General features: G+C 39.1%; 1 protein-coding gene across 1 annotated transcript in view; it reads left to right on the top strand.

Moving 5' to 3' along the window:
• LOC121279609 (PH domain leucine-rich repeat-containing protein phosphatase 2-like) overlaps window positions 1–16,176 on the top strand; it is a 152,087-nt gene that overhangs the window by 91,998 nt on the left and 43,913 nt on the right. Inside the window, exon 6 of the mRNA XM_041190771.1 lies at window positions 17–165. Within this exon, the coding sequence (XP_041046705.1) occupies window positions 17–165 (149 nt within the window). The remainder of the gene's footprint in view (window positions 1–16; window positions 166–16,176) is intronic.

The raw sequence follows: 16,176 nt of genomic DNA, 5'->3' as shown, positions 1-16,176 counted from the left end.
ACTGATTTATTTGCAGGTTGTGTCTCAGCGAATTGGTACAGTTGATCTGTCATGTTACAGCCTTGAGGAACTTCCTGAGTATCTCTTTTTTAGTCAAGATATCACTCATCTTAATCTACGGCATAATTTTATGCAGGCTGATGCTGGACTTTGCAATCTTAACAGGTATCTGAAACATTTATGTAATTTTTTTTCCATTTGTCCCATGTTGTACATTCTTGAACCGTTCCCTATTTCTCTCTCATTCTTAACACATTTCACGTTTGAAGGTGAATGAGAAAAGAGAAGGGTAAAATAACTGATTGAATCCCACTCAATGGTGTTCCAATTGTAACATGTGAACTAAACTGCTGCACCATGCCAGCTGAAGGCTAACGTAAACAAATTGTAGGAACAAAAAATAAGCAAATACAAGTAGAAAAAAATTTGTTGAAATTGTAGTTAACTTTCTGAGAATTTTGATATTATAAAGACATTATATTGAAGTATAATCATCTATTTTCATGGTTTATGTTAATATTTTAGCAAAAACTTTTGGTTTTGGGGAGGTTAAATTTTTATTGGTAAAGTAATTAAAATTCTGGACTATAGAAATTGCCAGACCATCTGGGTGGCCCACAGGGTGACCTGTATTTATTTAATAAGGTCAGAGTAGAAGAGGGAGAGCTACAAAATGGCAGGTAGGCTCACTTAGCTGGAAAACTGGAGTCAGTGTGCCTGAGCTGCAATGTCCTGCCCTTGTTAAAAGGTTAATTATTCATGGAGGCCTCTGGGTAAAGAGGATTGGTTTTGAAGTAAAGAGTTAATTTACATACATTTCTATTTGGAACATTCCAGGTATGCCTAAGCATACAATGCGGCGAAGAGCAGTGGGAAACCAGGGGATTTGGAAGCCTACAAAGACCAACATTGGTCAACTAAAAAAGAAATAAGGAGGGAGAAAATTAAATATGAGGGAAAATTAGCCAGTAATATAAAAGAAGATTGCAAGAGTTTTTTTAGATATATAAAGGGTAAGAGAAAGGCAGAAGTGGACATTGGGCCGCTGGAAAATGATGCTGGAGAAGTAGTAGTGGGGAACAAAGAAATGATGGAGGAACTGAATAGGTACTTTGTGTCAGTCTTCACAGTGGAAGACACGAGTGACATCCCCAAAGTTCAAGAGAGTCAGGGGGTAGAGGTGAGTATGGTGGCCTTTACCAAGGAGAAGGTGCTAGGAAAACTGAAAGGTCTGAAGGTGGATAAATACCCTAGACCAGATGGATTACACCCCAGGGTTCTGAAGGAGATAGCTGAAGAGATAGTGGAGGCATTAGTGGTGATCTTTCAGGAATCACTGGAGTCAGGGAGGGTCCCAGAGGACTGGAAAATCGCTAATGTAACCCCCCTGTTTAAGAAGGGAGTGAGGCAAAAGACAGGAAATTACAGGCCGATTAGCCTGACCTCGGTCGTTGGTAAGATTTTAGAGTCCATTATTAAGACTGAGATTTCAGAATACTTGGAAGTGCATAGTAAAATCGGGCAAAGTCAGCATGGTTTCATCAAAGGGAGGTCATGCCTAACAAATCTGTTAGAATTCTTTGAGGAGGTAACGAGTAGGTTAGACAAAGGAGAGCCAATGGATGTTATCTACTTGGACTTCCAGAAGGCCTTTGAAAGGAGCCGCACAGGAGGCTGTTCAGTAAGATAAGAGCCCATGGTGTTAGAGGCAAGGTACTGGCTTAGATAGAAGATTGGCTGTCTGGCAGGAGGCAGAGAGTGGGGATGAGGGGCTCCTTCTCAGGATGGCGACCGGAGACTAGAGGAGTTCCACAGGCGTCAGTGTTGGGACCACAACTTTTCACTTTATACATTAATGATCTAGATGAAGGAACTGAGGGCATCCTGGCTAAGTTTGCAGATGATACAAAGATAGGTGGAGGGACAGGTAGTATTGAGGAGGCGGGGAGGCTGCAGAAGGATTTGGACAGGTTAGGAGAATGGGCAAAGAAGTGGCAGATGGAATACGTGGGGAAGTGTGAGGTCATGCACTTTGGTAGGAAGAATAGAGGCATAGATTATTTTCTAAGTGGCGAGAGAATGCAGAAATCTGGAGTGCAAAGGGACTTGGGAGTCCTAGTCCAGGATTCTCTTAAGGTTAACTTGCAGGTTGAAGCAGTAGTTAGGAAGGCAAATGCAATGTTGGCATTTATTTTGAGAGGACTAGAATATAAAAGCAGGGCTGTGCTGCTGAGGCTTTCTAAGGCTCTGGTCAGACCACATTTAGAATATTGTGAGCAATTTTGGGCCCCGTATCTCAGGAAGGATGTGCTGGCTCTGGAGAGGGTCCAGAGGAAGTTCACGAGAATGATCCCAGGAATGAAAGGCTTAACATATGGAGGAATGTTTGAGGACTCTGGGTCTGCACTCGATGGAGTTTAGAAGGATGAGGGGGGATCTGATTGAAACTTAGAGAATACTAAAAGGCCTGGGTAGAGTGGACGTGGGGAAGATGTTTCCATTAGTAGGAGTGACTAGGACCCGAGGGCACAGCCTCAGAGTAAAGGGAAGACCTTTTAGAACAGAGATGAGGAGAAACTTCTTTAGCCAGGCAGTGCTGAATCTATGGAGTTCATTGCCACAGAAGGCTGTGGAGGCCAGCTCATTGAGTGTATTTAAGACCGAGATAGATAGGCTCTTGATTGGTAAGGGGATTAAAGGTTATGGGGAGAAGGTGGGAGAATGGGGTTGAGAAACTTATCAGCCATGATTGAATGGCAAAGCAGACTCAATGGGCCGACTGGCCTAATTTCTCCTCCTATGTCTTATGGTCTTATGCCATGTTGCCATGGAGATGCCTTGCAGGAACTGCCCTTTTGTGGGGGGAGTTTATCTGTATGTTTCGCTCCGAGAGGTGAGCAGTCCAGCTTAGAGAAGCCAGAAGGTCTTTAAGGTTAGAGCTGAGGTTTAGGCCTGAGTTCAAAGAACCGAGGAAAATAATTTACCAAGAGCTATGGACAGGAAAATAGAGTTTGGCAGAAAAAAGACATTTGTCAAAGCTTTTCATCTTTTACTCTTGAAAACAATCTCAAGAATACCAATGCCAAGGGAAGAAACAACTTTACACTATATGAGAAGAGAGTGCTGATTGGTTGGCAAGTAATCTCTGATTGGTAAGGGCATTGCCATGGAGAATGCACCAGTTAATAATAACTGACAGTGAACTGCCAAGCATTGTTTGAAATTTAAATCAGGCAGCTTGACTGGTCAAGGCATTGATCTGAAGATTGAACCAGTGAATGGCTATCACTTATTTTGTTTAGCTGAAACAGGCACAATGTGTGTTTGTGTTCTTTCGGTCTGTAAAGAACAGGGCCCTGTGTATTAATAGATTTAGCTTCCAGTACACGCAAGTGTGTGAGCCCGACTGAAAAGCTTAAATTGGTTAAAAGCAAAATACTGCGCATGCTGAAAATATTAAATAAAAACAGAAAATGCTGGAAGAATTCAGCAGATCTGGCAGCATCTATGGAGAGAGAAACAGAGTTAACATTTTGAGTCTGTATGACTCTTCTTCAGAGCTACAGCTGCCAGACCTGATGTGGTCCATGAATTTCAGTGCCAGTAGTTGCTAAGCATGTCAGCTGTACATCCCAAAGATTGTCAGATCATATCAAACAGTGTAACCCTTCCGCTGTTCATAATGGGCAAGCTACAGACTATACCCAACTAGTCCGCACTTGCAAAACTCAAAACACAGTATCCAACATTAGATGTGATTCTGCGATCAGGCAACATTTGCTAAATATTCTTCAGTGTACTAAAGATTACACTGGCAACTAATTTAAGATTGTCAGTTGGGCTTGCAGTGTGGTGCATTTGCATGTACTGGAAGCTACGTATATTAATACACAGGGCCCTGTTCTCCACATATAGAAAGGATATGTATACACGTTGTGTCTGTTTAAGCTAAACAAAATAAGTGATAGCCATTCGCTGCTTTATTCCTCAGGACAATACTTTGACCAATCAGAGTCAAGCTGCCTAGTTTAAATTTCAAGGAATCCTTGGCAGTTAACTGTAGGTCACCATTAACTGTTGCATTCTCCACGGCAACACCTGTACCAAACAGAGTCCACTTGCCAACCAATCAGCAAGTCTTCCCATACAGTATAAAGTGGTTGCTTCCGACGTTGGCATTCTTGCGATTGCCCTGATGAGTGCAAGACGAAAAGCTTCAGCAAAGTGCCTTTTTTAGCAATTCTCAAATTCTGTACTACCAAAATAGAATAGAGTTATTAGAAACGATAGGTGTTTCTAATTTTTTGTTGAAATCACTGTGCAGGAATTATGAGTGATATTCAGGCTTTGGCTGAAAAGTCCCAAACCTTATGAGGGAGCTGTGGTAAAGTTTGGAGTTAGTCCTAAGAAAGTGGATAACCTTCAAGAACTTGATGGGGAGCCAAAGACTTTCTGGAGGAAGTCAAAATATAAAAGAGGAGGTTTAGTTGAGAATTTTAGTCTAAAGTATATGTGATTGTGTTTTATTGTGCTTTTCAATGCAAAGTATAAGTAATCACCTAAGACACTGTTTATTTAGTAGTGTTTGCTTTGCTTGAGTCTTGTGTAGTAAAATTCATTTGTTTAAACTGTGGAATCTTGTAACTTCATCCCTTAATAAATAACACGGATTTCAAATATCTCTTTAAATGTCTCCACAGGGATCGTAATAGCATCCCTATTTTCCTATGCAATTACTTCAAAAATATGAGAATTTTCTCAACTTAACTGAAAAATGCAACTCACACGCTACAATTCAGATAATTCAGAGATATAATGGAAAAGTATTATAGGAGCCTTCATGATTTTAAATGCATTTGAAGTTGAGAACCAAGATGGAAAACAAGTGCTTTGGGAGAATGGCAAATACAGTGCTTTGGGTGGTGTGAAAAACTAAACATGTAAGAGAGTATGTGGCACAGTTTTCTATGTCTAAAAAAACGTAGTCTGGTTTAGTTTTGTCTTCCTATTGTCGTAATTGAGAATTTGAAGTTGGAATCAGTTTGGGACCATGCTGAGTTTTTATGGTTCTATTAATTTTTGGTAGTTACATTTAAATTGTGCAGAAATCATAAATAATCTAGATAATCAAGTACACTACAGATTTCGGGAATCAAAGAAAAACAAAATCCTGAAACCAGTAAGTAGGTCAGACAGCATCTCCTGATAAAAAGAGAGCAAACGTTTTAGGTATGCACCCGCAGTAAAAATTTGGCCGCATGAAAACAAATTGAGCATGATCAGCAAAATTATTCGAAATGTTATTTGGAGACCTTTATTTGACATCTTAGTTTCTCCACTAATCTGAGTACTTACAACTGAAACTATATTAGGCATTAAAAATTACATAATTTAAGAAAATAATTGGGCTTTTCTCAGAATTGTCTTTTCTGTTTGAAATGCTTATGAGAATGTTTTCCATTGAGACCTATGTAAGAAGCTTGAACTTCAATTGCATGCAGGACATAACAGAGCATGTTGAAACCTGCTGTTTGTAAACCCAGACCTCATTCATGGATAATCACAGCCAATTAGTTTTTAAAGTTAATTGGAACTTGTTTGAGTGTATTACATCAGAATAAGCTAAAGAATCAACTCTGCTTTTTCTGAGGTATCTTTGAAAGCAAAAATGCATTTGTTAGCTATAATTGGCAAGCAAGATGATTGAATACAGGTACAGTTGTGCAGTCTGATTACTGGGGAATAACAGGTATTTAAATTTGTAATGTGCTCTAATTGATTGAGTGCTACATTTTTTGATTTGTTGAATTAGAGTTGTTTTAACTTTCTAAGTCCGAACAGAATGTCAGAAACTACACTATTTAAAATTAGGGGGATTATGAACATTTTAAGCCTAATTTGATAACACTACTGTGTTGCAGATATTTGATAAAGGAAGATACAAATATGTTTAGTGTTTTCTTAAATTTTTGTATATTCTTGGTATCCAGTGTAAAATCCAACCCTAAACAGATGGCCATTGAAGCGCTTGCACAGAAAGAATTGCTTATTTACCCACGTGGTATGTGTGAGGGAACAGATTGATTTTAATTATCTACCTGCTGGGGTGAGGAAAATGCTAATCAAAATACACTATTTCTGGGGGCATGTTGGACAAGTTTCTTTCCAGATTCATTCACTGACAGCCATAATAACCCACCTTTTCCAACAACATAACCTCATTCTGTGTAATGCATTAGGAAATTCAGTGTATACAATTTGTAGTTAACCGTCAATTTTCCAAGATGAAAAGACATTTATTAAAATACCTGAGATACTCGAGCTCACTTGGAAAGACTTGTACCTGATTATCTAGATTATTTATGATTTGAAGGTGGATCTGACAAAAGGACCTGAAATAATTCTCTCGATAAATGTTGCCTGAGCTGCAGCATTTTCTGTTTTTCTTTCAAATTTCCAACATTTGCAGTATTTTTCTTTTGTATTGATGTTTTATCTCCGCTAGCCGTACAGATTAAATAGAAAACTGTTCAGATGTTAATGAATGGGGGAAGAGTTATATTTTTGAAAACTTCATACACCTGGGACAAACTCAGCAATATTGGTTGCATTTAGTGCTCAGATTACATATTTAACCTTGTTCTTTATCTAAATTGCATCCAGTCCCTTGCCACACTTTTCAAGGTCCATTGCAGAAATGATATCCTTTGACTTTTCACCAACATGCAACACATGTAGGTGACTGGAGTTAAATTTCTTAATTTGAGCATTTTACTATTTAAGATGTATATCAAGATCTACATGCTTCCTGATGAGTGGCTATGTTTTATGAAGTAGATTTTATTTTCAGTTAACTAGAAGTTATTGTAATCCTCTCAGTAAAGGATTGCATTATTTTATTCTTTTAGCTTTATACTTTTTTTCTTTTCCTTTGTTGCTGTGACCATTAGAAAACCAGGTAGTTATAGTTTGTAACAAAAACAAAAAATGCTGGAAAAACTCAGCAGTTCAACAGCGTCTGTGGAGAGAAAGACAGAGTTAACGTTTCGAGTTCGTGTGACTCTGACGGATTCAAAACGTTAACTCTGTCTTTCTCTCTACAGATGCTGTTAGACCTGTTGAGTTTTAACAGCATTTTCTGTTTTTGTTTCAGATTTCTAGCATCTGCAGTATTTTGCTTTTATCTTAGTTATAGTTTGTGTTGCTTTATCAGGTTATGAGTTTTATGCATTTTCTTTAGAAGATGCCTTCCTGGAATTGACTGAAGTTTCTCTCGCACAGGTTGTATGATGACAATGTTTAGTGACTGGAGCATTTGAATTGAGAAACAGTTCTCCTGTGCATAGTAACTGGAATGCTATATAACTCTTTTTTTAAAAATAGCATGAGAGAACATTTAAAAAAAAAATTGTGAAAAATGGTTTCCATTGAATACTGAAGGACTCTGTTCTGTTATCTGTTGGAATTTTCTCACTCCACCCTACCCCAGCACCCCCCAGCCCTGAAATTGAGAGGAAGTGTCTTTGACAGATCACAGTTGACAGATTAAATAATTTCTGCAGTCTCTATCTGAAGCAAAAGTTTATTCTGCATACAGCTGTAGACTAGCTTCACACTTGACATTTGTTAGCCCTGAATTTGTGCCCAGAAACTGGGGTAATATTGACTTCTGGCACAGAAGATCAAGAAAATTCAGCTGTAAATGATTCGTGCTTACTTTTGCATAGCATTCAAAATTCCTCCATCTTTTCCACCATATCTTTGGAGCTTTCATTCAGATTGTCTGCCACTCATTGAAAAGCCCCACCCCCTCATTCAAAAGACATAACAAACATAATATTTTTTTACATACTAACACCAGTTCAAAATGGGTGTAAATTTGTACTCAATATTTTAAGCCCACAGGATTCCTTTTGAATTTACACTTCAAAAAGTTTGGAGAGCACAATTCTAGTGTTGAATTCAAAAGGTTTCATTTTATGAGTTATGGTGCTCTTTGTCGTCTTCCTATTTAGCACATTGCAAGTACTCAAGCTGCATAGTAGTCACTGAGATGAAGCACAATAAGTGGAGCTCAGCCACTAATTCATTCTTTGTTTCAGGGTTGACTTCTGTGAAATGCAAAACTTTAATCACCCATAGTTACAAATATTTGCGTAAAAGCATAGCAACCGACCTAGGATACCTTATTGTCATCTGTTTAAAGAACAAATGCAAGAAAGTTTAAATGTTCAGTAATGAAATGATGTCCAGAAATGCAGAAACATCAGAAATTTGTTGTCATAATTTGTCAATACTTAATCATACTTAATGCTTGAAAAGCACACGACTCCTGCAATGGTAGCACAGACTTCATTTTCTTGAAACACTTATTCTTGCCAATTTACATTCACTTAAGTGTTGTCAAGTCTGGGTTCCAGTGTTTGCATGAAGCAATTTCTTTGAGAACTGGGCACATAGTCCTGCAGAACATTTTTATTTTATACTTGTTCTCACTGACCTAGATTGACTCAGAGTTAAGCAATGCATCAATTTTAATATTCTCGTCCTCCTTTGCAAATCCCTCTATGGCTCACCCTTCCCTATTAGGGCTGATTAACAAAAGATTGGCCTAAGAGATAGTTTAAAGGAGAAAGCAGAGATAGAGATGGAGATTTTTGAGAGGGAATTCTAGAGCTTAGGGCCTTGGCAGCTGAATGGACAGCTGCAAACATAAGGCAACTAAAATCTCCTCCAGCCCCACAGCTTTCAATTATCTACACTCACCTAATTTTGGCTTTTTGAGCAACCCCAATTCACAATAGGTAGCCATGCCTCCAGTTGCCAAGGCCCTAAACTCTGGAATGCCCTCCCAAACAGTTCCATATCTCTACCTCTGTGTTCTCCTTTCAAGCACTCCTTTAAATCTTCCTCGTTGGTGAATCTTTTGATCATCTGCCCTAATCCCTCATTATTTAGTTCGGTGACAAATGTTTGCTTTATAATGTTCCTGCGAAGTGCCTTGGGACTTTTTTATGTTAAAGCTGTTACATAAATATAAGTAGTTGCTGTAAAGTTACAGAAATAATCTTGCTTTCAAATGTCAGAGTGTAAAAACCGGAATGATTTAAACACCACAATGAAACTGACTTCTAACTTTATTTGGTAAAAACATGTCTACTTTTGGAGTTTTTTGTGCCTTTTTCTCACCTAGACCCAAGCTTCTCCTTCTGAATGCAGATCAGTCTTGATCATGGTTGGTGTTGCAGTATGCAAAGTGTTGAAAACCTGTTGTTGAAGGCAGCTTTTCTGCCTTTGCTGGTTTTGTTTAATGTGCCTGCATTTGTCTCATGATTGGCATGAAAGTGGACTATTGCCAACTGTTGCATTTCTCTCTCTTTATAAACATTGTGGTGAGTTGCCACTGCTTATAAGAGCAATAGCAATGTTTATAACTGTGATCAGGAAAGCCTCACAAATGTTAAATTGTTTTCAGGTAGAATGAGGGAGAAGGGAATGAGCATGGACATGAGACAAGTGAAACTTATTTTTTGCTTGAATCTACGTTATGGGCTCTCTCTAACTTAGTAACTGCCCAGATAACATCTGTAAGAGTTGCAAGGCTGCATCTGAGTGCATTGACACATTCAACTGCTAATTTGGTCAGAGTTGAAAAACAATTATTTTAGTGCCATGTACTACTTCGACATGAACTACAATTGATAAGCACTTAAGTTGCACCTTTTTGAATTATTGTCACATTATTTCCAATATTTTGGTTAAGTGGCAAAAATGTAACAGGACAAGAATTGTCATGCAAAAATATATGAAACACTCGGTCTAAAAATTGAACGCTTTATGATTTCAGAAGGATAAATTGATCAACCTAGTAATAGTAAAACTACAATGAAATTTTAAACAGTTTTGGAAATATGTTCTCATTGTGATTCTCACTAAAGATTACCTGAAACATCCCAATAAGTCTTTTATTGGGAATCTGTAATCCTTATAAACTTATAGCTGCCTGCCCTACCCAATCATTTTAGTCATCAATGCTGCACAATCTGTTGTCGCAGGATCACCAATATTAGGTTGTACAAATATTAGACCAGATTGTTATTTTCTGTGGCTTGAGATCATCTTTCCTTTATATCTTTTTAAAAAAATAAAACATGAGATTAAAGTTGGTGATTAAATGAATAAATTAGTAGTGGGATATATCAGCTTTAACTTGAGCATTATTGCCTTCATCAGCAAGCTGCTTAGCAGTTTTAATATCTGACACTTTGAAGAGAGAATTGGGAATTTGAGAGTGCCGCTCTAAGTGAATACAGAAGAGTTTTTTTTCCAGAAGTGGGGTTCAGAGGGATGTGGGTGGAGAGTGATACAAAGAAGTGATCAGAGATGGTCTTATCTGTGATTTATACTATGAGGGTATTGAAGCCACGTGAGATGGCATGGCCAAGTGAGTGGCTGTGAATATGGTTTGGAGTGTTTACATTAAGGGATAGATAGGAGGACATGAACTCAGAGGGGAGAGAACATGATGAATTGAGATAAAAGTTAAAATTACTGAGGATGAGAAGTTGCTCGAAGCAGAGACTGAGGGAGAAAAGCAGTAAAAATGCTCCTTAAGAAAATTGGCATGGCACTTGGGTGTGAGGGGTATGGAACCAGTATTTTAAATAAGTGGTGAGAGGGGTGAAATAAGGTTAGATGCTCAGAGGAGGAGAAATTGCTGGGGAGGAGTAAGGGGACACAGAGCAAGGTGAGATTTACTTATAAGAGCCACACTACCAATGCAATGGTCTGGACAAGGTAAGTGGTGACAGATGGGGGAAGGTGTCATCACTCTTCAACCAGGTTTCTGCCCAGGCCAATGATGTTCATGAAATCAGCTGTAGTAAACTCATGGATTGCAAGAACTTTGTTCGTGAGTGAATGGAAATTTTGGAGAGAGAAGCAGAGACGGTTGGTGATAGTGGATCTCTGCCGGAGGCCATAGGCTTAGCATGGGAAGGGTGAGTTGGACAGTGATTGGCAAAGTCAACCCCCAGCTGGTGGCCTTGTGGGAAGGTCAATGAGCGAGTGGGATGAGGCATTTGGGGTTGCTGCTTGTGAGGAGGCAGGTCAGCTCTTTGGAAAATGCCAAGAGAGGCACAGAGGGAATCTGTAAACTTAACTTAGACCATTTAATTTAACCCATCCAGACAACAATAAAGCTTTGTATATCATTCAGCCACTGTCTAACAATGCAGTGTCCTGGGAGGGGTTTATAACTGAAAGAAAAAAACAAAGAAACATATCTTGTTCCCTCCTGTACAAGCTATTCCTGGAGGTGGACTTCCAGAGGCAACAGCTACCTGTCTGGCAGTAGTGAGTAGCCAATTAAAATACTTTAAACTACAATTAGTCGGTAGCACTTCAGTAATTTTTTTCCCCAAATGCTACATGGGTCCCACACAGTGTCAGGAGCTTGTCAGCTGCAAGGAGGAGAAACTGCAGTGGGGTATCATTGCTGCCTGCAACTGACAGGTATTCTGGCTAACAAAGGAGGAAAACAGCAAGGCTTAAGTCAGGGCTAAATGAATTATCAAATTATTCAAAACCAAGGAAGAATAACATATATAAATTCTGTAGGGAAAAAGGTGAAGGAGTTCACTGGGATACGTACAAAATATAAGAAACAGAAGAGGTTGAACTGAAGGTCAAAGAAGTAAAATCTCTAATGGGAGACATAAGACCTAACAGTAAGTTAAGTGTTTTAGTAGAGCAACAGTAAGAAGGTAAATGAAGAGATGTAAGCAGCATGGAATATGAGGATGAACCAAAGATAATATTTTGATTGCTTTCCTAGTGACTGCTAGGAGAAGATATTCCCTCAGTAGCAGTCCTCCAAATAGAGCTAACTTCAACGTAAATCAGCTGGAAGCCTAAGCCAGACTAAAAGGGCTTAAAACAAATGATTTTTCATGAATAGATTACTTCTCAGAGTAGAGAGAGAGAGCCAGAGGAACACTATTACTGGGAGCAGGGGGCTACAGTAAACTGGCTGATGAGGTCCTCTTTTTTTGCTGACAGTGCAAAGATAGGTGGGAAAGCAAGGTGTGAGGTGGATACAAAGAGTCTACAAAGGCATATGTAGGTTATGTGAGTGGACAAAAATTTGGCAGATGGAGTATAAAGTGAGAAAATGCCAAGTTATCCATTTTGGTAGGAGAAATAGGAAAACAATGGAGAGAAACTACAGACAGCTGCGGTACAGAAGGATCTGGGTATCCTCATATGTAAAATTAAAAAAGTTAGCATGCAGGTACAACAAGTAATTAGGAAGTGTCATGAAGCTATTAATATATGTAACATTATTGGGAATTTTTGTTTTAAAGTAGAGGTTTGACCTGTGGGTGTGTCTTAATTGGATTAAAGCCAGCTAGTCTGGGTGCTTTGCTGTATACTAGTTTTAAGATGTAAGCAATGTAGAGTGCATTTGCAATTTGTTGAATGGAGCACCAAGCCAACAGAGACCAAGCAATGTTTATATTACTAATAAAATTGGTACTATGAAAGGGGTTTTATTAGAAGAGATGGAGTTCAAAGGGGCTGGTGATACAATGAGAATTTACGTTCAATGAGATGTGCTAGGTATATCAGAGGGCAGTTTTGTGTGTGCACGGCAGAGACAATGTAAGATCAAAGCCTGTGAGCCTGTGTCTGCAAAAGGAACCAAAGTGAAAGGGAACCTCATTTTGAATTTGTAAGGTGAAAATTCTTTGCCTGGTATCTGCTTAAAGTCTAAAGGTTGCTGTTGCCTTAGTGGAGATTAGTTTGGGAATTTGTTAAAAGTTATGATAGGAGTAATTTGTAGCCATGTGTAGCCTGTGTATATATTTAACTTCAGTAAAGTTAATAAATGCCTCATGTATTTTGATCTAAAATGTCTCGAGAACTGATTCCTGAATTTAGAACTGCATCTCAAACATACTACTAAAAATATAGGTTATGGCAGTTGTTTAAAGTTTCCCTTTGGGATTTTTAAATAACTCAGCTTTACCAACTGCTGGGTCATAACAGAAGGCAAATGGAATGTTGGCCTTTATTACAAGGGGTTGGTGTATAGAAGTAGGGAAGTCTTGCTACAACTCTACAGAGCGTTGGTAAGACCACTCCTAAAGTACTGCGTACAGTTTTGGCCCTTTATTTAAGGAGGGAGGGATATACTCCTATTGGAGCCAGTTTAGAGAAAGCTGACAAGTTTGATTGCTGGGGTGAAGGGTTGCTTTGAGGAAAGGTTGGGCAAATACTTAATGGAATTTAGAAGATGAGAGATGATTTTATTGAAACATCTAAGATTTGAAGGGGGCTTAACATAGTTGATGCTGAGACGATATTTCACCTCATGGGGGACTCTAGAACTTAGGGGACATCATTGCAGAACATAGGTTGCCCATTTGTTATGAAAACTGCATTTACCCCGTTGGAGAGCAGGAGTTCAGGAACTCCAAGTCCTGATTTAATAAATATAATATATATATATTGCTTTTAAGGTACTAAACATCTGAAGGGTACTCACAAAAGCATTATCAGATAAAGAAATTGACCACGCCAAAGAAACAGACATCGTGATTGAGTGACCAAGTACTTTGTTTAAAAGAAGTAAGTTTTAAGTAGAGTCTTAAAGGAGGAGAGGCTTACAGAGAGAAATCGAAAGCTTATGGCCCAGCTGGCTGAAGGCGCAACCACCAGTGATGTGGGAGAAGGAAATTGGAGATGCATATGAGGTCAGAATTGGTCTGCCAAGCTTTCAGATGATTGTAGAGCTGGGAGAGGATGGAAGAGGTTACAGAGATAAGCCATGGAAGAATTTGAATGTGAGGGTGAGGATTTTAAATTCGACAGGTTTGTGAACTAAAGGTCATTGTGATCAATGAATGGGATTTGGGGCATGTTAGAATACAGGCAGCAGAGTATTTGATGAGCTCAAGTTCATAGAGGGAGGCTGGCCAGGAGAGAATTGGAATTGTCAAGTCTGCAGTCAGAAGCATCATGAGAGCTTCAGCAGCAAATGGGAAGTTGGTGGTCTTGGTAATACAAGAGTACGTGTGGTTGGAAGCTTGGCTTAGGGTCATAAAGAATGCCGAACTGCATCAGCCTAAGGCAGTGTTCGGGCCATGTCGGATTGTTGTATGAAATCTAAAATTGGACACAATACACCAAGTAGCCATAAAAACAAAAAAACTGCGGATGCTGGAAATCCAAAACAAAAACAAAAACAGAATTACCTGGGAAAAGCTCAGCAGGTCTGGCAGCATCGGCGGAGAAGAAAAGAGTTGACGTTTCGAGTCCTCATGACCCTTCGACAGAACTTGAGTTTGAGTCCAAGAGTTGAAATATAAGCTGGTTTAAGGTGTGTGTGTGGGGGGCGGAGAGAGAGAGAGAGAGAGAAGTGGAGTGGGGGTGTGGTTGTAGGGACAAACAAGCAGTGATAGAAGCAGATCATCAAAAGATGTCAACAACAATAGAACAAAAGAACACATAGGTGTTAAAGTTGGTGATATTATCTAAACGAATGTGCTAATTAAGAATGGATGGCATGGCACTCAAGGTATAGCTCTAATGGGGGTGGGGAGAGCATAAAAGATTTTAAAAAAAATTTTTTTAAAAATAATGGAAATAGGTGGGAAAAGGAAAATCTATATAATTTATTGGAGAAAAAAAAGGAAGGGGGAAAACAGAAAGGGGGTGGGGATGGGGGAGGGAGCTCACGACCTAAAGTTGTTGAATTCAATATTCAGTCCGGAAGGCTGTAAAGTGCCTAGTCGGAAGATGAGGTGTTGTTCCTCCAGTTTGCGTTGGGCTTCACTGGAACAATGCAGCAAGCCAAGGACAGACATGTGGGCAAGAGAGCAGGGTGGAGTGTTAAAATGGCAAGCGACAGGGAGGTTTGGGTCATTCTTGCGGACAGACCGCAGGTGTTCTGCAAAGCGGTCGCCCAGTTTACGTTTGGTCTCTCCAATGTAGCCATATGGTAGTATAGTGCTTGTGTTGGAATTTGAACTAATGTTACTAACACATCAGTTTGAATTCAGCATTTTAACCAAATGGAAATATAAAGCTGGTGCCACTAAACATGGCTGTGAAGCCGTCAGATTATCATAAATACCCAACTGGTTCACAAAAGTCTTTTGGGGAAAGAAACCTGGTGTATGTAACTGATTTAGCCAAAATGTGATTCCAATCCCACGCCAACATGGTTGACTGTTAAATGGCCCTTGAACTGGCCCAGCAAATCACTCAGTTGGATAAAACTGTCACAGAGCAATGTTGTGGGAACATCTTCGCCACATGGGTTGAAAAAAATGGCCCAGCTTCGTCTTCTCAACGGCAACTAAGTATGAGCAATAAATGCAGTGACAACCAAATCCAGAGGATTTTGTTTGTTTGCTTGCAGTGGAGCCTTATGTAGCCTAAGTAATGGATACTTTCTGTTTTGTACTCGATATCTAAACAGTGCAACCTTGTCTAAATTGGCCTACAAAGTGTTGATTTTGTTTCAATTGTGCACATTTTTTATGTCACTGGGGAATTTGAATGGTTCCATCTAAGTCAGCCATGAACAGTAATCGTCTCAGCCCACTGTGTTAAGGAATGATATTCATATACAGGCCCCTTTTAAACTATTCCTATTAAAAGGACCCTTTTGTTATTTGAATTTTATCAGCTGTCTGTCCAGCATAATACCTGTCTTACCTATTATAATAAACTTTTTTCCAGTTGTCATAAATGTATTTTATCAAACAACTTTAGCTGTACAACATCAACAGAAATATCTTAATTGAATAGCTCCTCGATAAAGCAACGTGTTAATGAGGTAGTACCAAGGAATCCCTAATTCACTGCCAAACTGTTGATGATTCAGTTATGAATGGGCAGTCAGAAGAACCTACCAATATAAGTCCTTAAAAGTGCTACAGGGATCAGTACCGGGACCTCAACTCTTTACAATTTATATAAATGATGTGGGTGAAGGGACTGATAGTACGGATGCTAAATTTGCTGATGACACCAAGATAGGTAGGAAAATAAGTTGTGAAGAGGAGAAAAGGAGCCTCAAAAGGATATAGATAGATAGGTTAGGTGAGTGGGCAAAGATCTGGCAAATGGATTATAATGTAGGAAAATGTGAGGTGGTTCATTTTG

The sequence above is a fragment of the Carcharodon carcharias genome, chromosome 7 (assembly GCF_017639515.1).
Source record: "Carcharodon carcharias isolate sCarCar2 chromosome 7, sCarCar2.pri, whole genome shotgun sequence".
Classification (NCBI taxonomy): Eukaryota; Metazoa; Chordata; class Chondrichthyes; order Lamniformes; family Lamnidae; genus Carcharodon; species Carcharodon carcharias.
The sequence above is the reverse complement of the archived record's forward strand: the minus strand, read 5'-3'. Positions and strand labels throughout refer to the sequence as shown.